General features: G+C 46.6%; 1 protein-coding gene across 2 annotated transcripts in view; it reads left to right on the top strand.

Annotated features, from left to right (window-relative positions):
• Positions 1-7,028, top strand: part of LOC102760531 (folate receptor alpha) — an 8,051-nt gene extending 1,023 nt beyond the window's left edge. Inside the window, exons 2-5 of one of the 2 annotated variants that reach the window (XM_015562065.1) lie at positions 2,290-2,462; positions 6,017-6,205; positions 6,334-6,469; positions 6,607-7,028. In XM_015562065.1, the coding sequence (XP_015417551.1) occupies positions 2,310-2,462; positions 6,017-6,205; positions 6,334-6,469; positions 6,607-6,887 (759 nt within the window). In that variant the 5' untranslated portion in view covers positions 2,290-2,309 and the 3' untranslated portion in view covers positions 6,888-7,028. The remainder of the gene's footprint in view (positions 1-2,289; positions 2,463-6,016; positions 6,206-6,333; positions 6,470-6,606) is intronic. The other variant, XM_006760822.2, reaches the window with a different exon arrangement.
• The last annotated feature ends 215 nt before the right edge of the window (positions 7,029-7,243 follow it).

Below are 7,243 nucleotides of genomic sequence, written 5' to 3'. Positions count from 1 at the left end.
AGAGAATCACCTGGCGGTCCCCCAGAGTACAGATTGGGTCCTGAATGAATGAGTTAGCAAATGATAGAATGAATGAACACTGGAATAAATAGAGTAGCAGAATATGGTTGTGGAGGGGTATGGGGTGTGGACAAAACAGGGGGGTTCTATGGAAAGTAACTTCACAGGGTGGCCTGATGAATTCCTAACTAGGCAGGTCATGGTGGGTTAGTCATGCCCCAGGCACATATAATTCTTTACTAAAAGGATTATCTTTGCCTTAAGCAAATCTGTTCCTTGTTTCTGTGTAACTAGATTAACACCCTCTGAAATGCCCTTTTCAGACCCCTCCTTCTAATAATACCTGACAATTCTTTCAGACCCCCCTTCTAAAGTTTGTAAGAGGTAATCTGATCGCCACCTTGCCTTCTTCCACCTTCATGTAACCTTTCTTACCTTCCCACCTTAATCATAAAAGACTTCGAATTTATTTTTCAAAGCATTTTTTTCATTCTGTTGAGATCTTGCTTCTAGGCATATCCTCTGACTCAAATGAACTCTTACAAAATTCTCAAGAGGTTTGGATGTTTCTTAGGTCGACAGAGGGAAGGAGAGGGGAGGAGGAGAAGGAGGAGAGCTAGGTGGGAAGTCAGTTCTACATTTCCCAGAACCCTGCTGGGCAGTCAGCCTAGAGCAGGGGTGGGCAACCCCTGGCACACGTGCCAAACATGGCACGCCAGTAACTTTTGCTGGCACTCGAAACCCTCTCTTTTAATCTTCCATTTACAATTTTTTTTCTTAATATCGACTTTTTTATTGTTTAGATAAATTCCGTGTAGGTGCATCTTAGATAAATAAATAATTTTACATAACAAGTTATCTTAAAGACCATAGACGTGGATTGACGAGAGAGGGCAAAAGCAATTTCTATGCCTCTGCCTTGACACTCCCTGCCTTCCTAGATCTGACCAGCGTTTTGATTTCATCCACATATGCTTGTGAATCTTTGTTCTCAGTGATGAATTTTGTTAAGTCTCGTAATAGGAGTAGGCTGACGGATGAAAGTAGTAGCTCGTGCATATCTCTGAAGGTCACGAAATATAAACCCGATGTAAAATCACCCCTGGCCTAGAGGCTACTCAACTCAGGTCCTGTCCATGAGGCCCAGGCATGACACCCGAGTTCTACAGGAGATGGGTATAATGTGGAGGCGAGGCAACTTAGTGAGCAGGGGACGCATAAGCTTTAGGAGCTGTGGGAAATGAGTGTCTTAGGAGGGCCAGGCATCTGCTGACCAGGAGGTTGAGGGAACAGTTACCGCCCAAAACTCAGTGTCTGAGGCTAGAGGATTGAGGTGCCACAAAGGCTGAGTGGAGGCCACCTCTGTTGTCGGAGGCTCAGGAGCCTCCCCCAGGGACTGTCCAGCCGGCTGCCAATGCCTACCCACCAAACCTCTGTACCCTGTGACCTCCTTCAGGCTACATGGGCTCTGGGAGAGGCCAAATGATAGGCTGGAAGGAGCTAGAACCAAACTTTTTAATAATATTATTTGAGAGAGAAAGAGAGAGAAACATTGATTTGTCATTCCAGTTATTTGTGCACTCATTGGTTGGTTCTTGTATGTGCCCTGACCGGAATGGAATCCGCAACCTTGGCATATGGAGACTATGCTCTAATTGTCTGAGCTACCTGGCCAGGTGGAACCGAGGCTTTGTTTAAAAAAACAACACATAGGTCTGCAGTTTATCTGGAGCCCTAAAATGAAGATATTGTAAACTTTTACACAAAATCATTTGCTGTGAAAAAATCTGTCCTGAGAATTAATGTGAGGTTACTATAGTTTTGTTGTTTTTTTTTTATTAGTTAAGGTATTACAAATGTGTCTTCACCCCCCCCCATTATAGTTTTTATTTATCCCACCATTGTAACTATTTCACCAAAGTGTGTGCCTGATTGCTGAGTGTATGTAAATCCTATTACCTGATTTTGTGTTACCTTTTATAAAATCCTAAAAAAGATTGTGAACAAAGGATTTGGGACCTATGTTATCTCCTAGCTATTTCTGCATATTTCCCACCCCACCCCTAGGCTTAGTGTATGTATCACTTGTTTCTCATGACCACGTGGAGAAGTCAGGGAGGCCCCACCCAGAACTCTCCCAGAAGGTGGCTTCTGATCCCACCCCTCATTGAGGCCAGGAAGACTGAGGAGTGGGGGTAGGGTGTAAACTTCCTGGAGGCTCCACCTACTGGGATGTGTTCATATACCTTGAGGCCCCACTTCCACTTTACTTGGTGTCACTGACTACAGCTCTTCCTTCAGGGACTGACATGGCTCGGACGATGACAACACAGCTGTGGCTCCTTCTGGTGTGGGGGGCCGAAGTATGGGCAGCCGGGCCCAGGACTGAGCTTCTCATTGTCTGCATGAATGCCAAACACCACAAGGAAAAGCCAAGCCCGGAGGACAAGCTGCATGAGCAGGTGGACCGAGGTGGAGGAGGGGTGGTTTGTGGGGAGGAACTGACTCAGTTGAAAAAAAGCCGGAAATGAAAGGTTAAACCCTCTCTATGCCTGAGGAGACAGATTTTCGGACCTAGACAGACTTTGGTCTATAGTGACGGTTCTTTTTTTTTTTTAAGATTTCAAGCTTCTATCATTAATATATTATTGATTTCAGAGAGGAAGGGAGAGGGAGAGAGAGAGATAGAAACATCAGTGATGGGAGAGACTCATTGATCAGCTGCTTTCTGCATGCCTCACACTGGATGGAGATTGAGCCCGCAACCTGGGCATATGTCCTCACCAGGAATCCAACCGTGACCTCCTGGTTCATAGGTCGATGCTCAACCACTGAGCCAACTGGCCAGGCTATAGTGCTGGTTCTTAAACTCTGCTCCAGGGGACCCTTGGGAGACTTCAAAGAGGCAGTCAGGGTAATTGGGAGACCTGGGAGGAAACCTAAGATTCTAAGCATCCCAAGGACTGTGGGCACCCATTTGCCACATTTCCCAGCCCACATCTCACTCCCCATTTTGTCATTTGTAATTTGTTCTTCCCTGTGTGATCTTCTAAATATAATTTTTTTGTTGATTTCAGAAAGGAAAGGAGAGGGAGAGAGATAGAAACATCAGTGATGACAGAGAATCATCGATTGGCTGCCTCCTGCATGTCCCCTACTGGGGATCAAGTCCACAACCCAGACATGTGCCCTGACCAGGAATCGAACTGTGACCTCGTGGTTCACAGGTCGACGCTCAACCACTGAGCCATGCCGGCTGGGCTCCCTGTGTGATTTTTGTCATCAGAATAAAAATCTAATCTCTGACCGGGTAGCACAGTTGGTTGGAGCACTGTCCCCATGCTATGCCAAGGTTTGGAGTTCGATCCTCAGTCAGGGCACATACAAGAATCAACCAACTAAATGCGTTAATAAGTGGAATAACAAATCTCTCGCTCTCTCTCCCCCCCACCTGCTTTTTAAAAAACAAAAGGACTAGCAATCTGAGAGATCTATTTTTTAAAAATCTAAAAAAACTAATCTGGCAGCTATTTGTTTAACATAAACTTTGCGCCTGTGTTGCCAATACATTGTCAACAGCTCAGCTTCTTAGGCTGTTGGGCTTCTGTCTTGCACAAATCAGGAAGCAGGCCCAGAGAGGAGCCTGGGAAGTGACACTGGGGAGACCCCTCCCAGGGGTTGATTGTTGTTGTTTTTCCTCCCCTGAGGATATTTTCCCATTGATTTTTAGAAGGAATGGAAGGGAGGGGGAGAGACCCAGAGAAACATCTATGCAAGAGAGACACATCGATTGGTTCCCTCCTTGCATGTGCCTGACTAAGGCCAGGGATTGAGTCTGCAACCAAGGTACGTGTCCTTGACCAGAATCAAACCTGGGACACTTCAGTCCACAGCCCACAATGCTCTGTTCATTAAGCCAAAAATGGCTAGAGCTCAGAGGTTGACTTTGATTTCAGTTTAGACTGGGAACAACCTCTCCGAGGATCTGAGAGGATGAAGTATACACTGCACATAGTGACTTCTTAGATTGGGCCATAGCTGGTTTGGCTCAGTGGATAGAGCATCGGCCTTCGGACTGAAGGGTCTCAAGTTTGATTCTGGTCAGGGGCACATGCCTGGGTTGCGGGCTTGATCCCCAGTGGGTGTGCAGGAGGCAGCCAATCAATGGTACTCTCTCATCATTGATGTTTCTATAGCTCTCTCCCTCTCTATTCCTCTCTGAAATCAATAAAAATATATTTAAAAGACAAAAACAAAACAAAGGGAAGTCACTTGTAATATGCATTCCAATAGGTAAATGTCCGTTTGGATCTCATCCGCAGGTAATTATCTCAGTCCCAGTTGTGCTTGTGCGTGACTGAGCAATAGCAGGCAGTGCAGACTGACTACAGGCAGTGGTGTAACGTGGGTACTCCTAGCAGCACTGATATGAACTTTTTCAGCCTATATATATACTTTAAGTGCACATTTTATTATTTTGTTTATACTACATTCTAGGCCATCGGTTCCATTCATTCAATAAGAATGTATTGAGTACGGTCAAACTTTGTTTCCCAAACGTCTCCCATCTTGAACAATTCAGTTTTAGACCAAGTGAAAATATGTCTCCGTTGTTGAACCAAACTTCAGTTTGAGACCTGACAACCCTTTCATGCAGATACCTCAGCTTGTCAAAAAGCAGCTCTCAGGCAACAAACAAAGGAGAGAAGAACGCTTTTGTTGCTGGCGGAAAATGATGATTGGCACAATTTTAAAACATAAAAAGACCATCAACAGTGCTAATGCAGCCCTTGCTGGCTTGGCTCAGGGTAGGCGGGGACTGAAGGGTCCCAGCTTCAATTCCAGATCTAGGGCTGGGACCATGGTTGCAGGCTTGATCCCAGCCCTGGTTGGGGCACGTGTGGGAGGCAACCAATCAATGGGTCTCTCATTCTGTCTTTCTCCTTCCCTTCCACTCTCTCTAAAAACTAATGGGTGAGATCATGTGGTATTTATCTTTCACTGACTGGCTTATTTCTCAGCATTTGTGGAATATAAAGAACATTATAAACTGATGAACAAAAATAGATAGAGGCAAAGAAGCATGGAACAGACCGTCAAACTCCCAGCGGGAAGGCAGGGGAGGGTTGGGGGGGGCAGGTAAGAGTTCAACCAAAGAATTTATATACATTCATATAAGCAGGAGAGTTAGAAACATTGGTCAGCTGCCTCCTGCACACCTCCCACTGGGGATGTGCCCACAACCAAGGTACGTGCCCTTGGCCAGAATCGAACCTGGGACCTTTCAGTCTGCAGGCCGAGGCTCTATCCACTGAGCCAAACCGGTTAGGGCCAAAAATATTAAATTAAAAAAAATAGTGCTGATGTTGCTAAGGGTGTACAAGAGGGGGTGGTTTGATAAGTTTTAGAAAAGAAGTGTTTATAGATTAAGCAGTACATTAGACATGTACTTTATATAAGAAAGTTTAAAACAGGGAGTCATTTGGAGGTCTGGAGTGGATTAATTGAATTTACATTATTTCTAATGGGAAACAATGATTCGGTATTCTAACAATCATTTCTCAAACAGTCTTCTGAACAAATTAAGTTTGAGAACCGAGGTTCCATTGTATTTATTTAATTAGAACTATTCTGAGATTAGAATTGATGTAACTTGCTTCCTCACCTCCTGGTCTTTGTTACCAAATCAACGAGGCTTACTTGGACCATTCTACAAAATTGCAATTTCCCATTCTTCTCCCCTGCTTTATTTTTTTCCAAAGCATTTATCCTTGAGAAGTTTTTCTTGCTTTGTCCCCAGTTCCTAGAAAAGTGTTTGGTTAAGAGTAAGAATAAGCTCAATAAAGATTTGAATTAATTTTGTAATGACTACATCTCCCCAAGAGAGGGCCCCCCAACAGCAACTATTTCCCTGAAAGACCAGCTGCACTGGGAGACCAAGGGTTCAAATGGGAGAAGCAGCCTGTGAAGCTATTCTGTGCTGGGCCTGGGACTGTCCTGTGTCTTCCCCACCCAGTGCAGTCCCTGGAAGAAGAACGCCTGCTGCTCTGTCAACACCAGCCAGGAAGCCCATAAGGATGTCTCCTACCTGTACAGATTCAACTGGGACCACTGCGGCCCGATGAAACCCGCCTGCAAGCGCCACTTTATCCAGGACACCTGCCTGTATGAGTGCTCCCCCAACCTGGGGCCCTGGATCCAGGAGGTATGAGTTCCTCCCCATGCCTGCTTCCCAGACATCTCCTCGTCCTGCCTCTGCAGCTCAGGGGCTCTTTAGGGCTGGGCTACTGAGAATCCTGAGCCTGATCCTTTTCCCTTACTGACATCTCTCAGGTGAACCAGAGCTGGCGCAGAGAGCGGATCCTGGACGTGCCCCTGTGCAAAGAGGACTGTGAGAGCTGGTGGGAAGACTGCCGCACCTCCTACACCTGCAAGAATAACTGGCACAAGGGCTGGAACTGGACCTCAGGTGAGAGCCTGGTGGGTGGGGTGAGAGGGGGGAGAGTGGGGGTGTGAGATGGGTATATGAAGGGATAGAGTTGTGAAGTTGGCAGAACCAGAGAGAGTTCTGGGCCCAATGGCTAAAGGCCTGCCATCCTCCCACAGGGTCTAATGAGTGCCCGGTGAAGGCTGCCTGCCACCGCTTTGATTTCTACTTCCCCACGCCTGCTGCTCTGTGCAATGAAATCTGGAGTCACTCCTACAAAGTCAGCAACTACAGCCGAGGCAGTGGCCGCTGCATCCAGATGTGGTTTGACCCGGCACAGGGCAACCCCAACGAGGAGGTGGCCAGGTTCTATGCTGAGGCCATGAACGGAGCGGGGCTCTATGGGGCCTGGCCTCTCCTGCTTGGCCTGGCCCTAATGCTGCTCCTGCTGCTCAGCTGAGTTCCTTTTACCTTCTGATATCTGGTCACCCCCACCCAGTTCAGCCCCACAGCTCAGCTCCCATGGTGGGAGCTCTGTCCGACAGTTTGAATAAACTAGTTACCCCGCAGGTCTCTTGCAAATTATTTGTGTGTGAATGGGAATGTGACTTCTGCTTCCCTGTTTCCATTGACTGAGACTTGGTCAGTTCCCAGCTCTGACACTTGCTAGGAATTTGCCAGACACTTAACTATTCTCCTAATCAAGGACATAGTCACAGCTTTCAATTTCATTTTTCACTGTAGAGTCAGGCCCAGGACTTTGTCGTTTGAGTTGGACTAAAGCCTTCCAGGGTTGACTGTTCTGTCCTGAGCTCT

The sequence above is a fragment of the Myotis davidii genome, unplaced genomic scaffold, assembly GCF_000327345.1.
Source record: "Myotis davidii unplaced genomic scaffold, ASM32734v1 scaffold2417, whole genome shotgun sequence".
In the NCBI taxonomy this organism is placed as follows: Eukaryota; Metazoa; Chordata; class Mammalia; order Chiroptera; family Vespertilionidae; genus Myotis; species Myotis davidii.
This window is presented reverse-complemented; position numbering and strand designations above follow the sequence as displayed.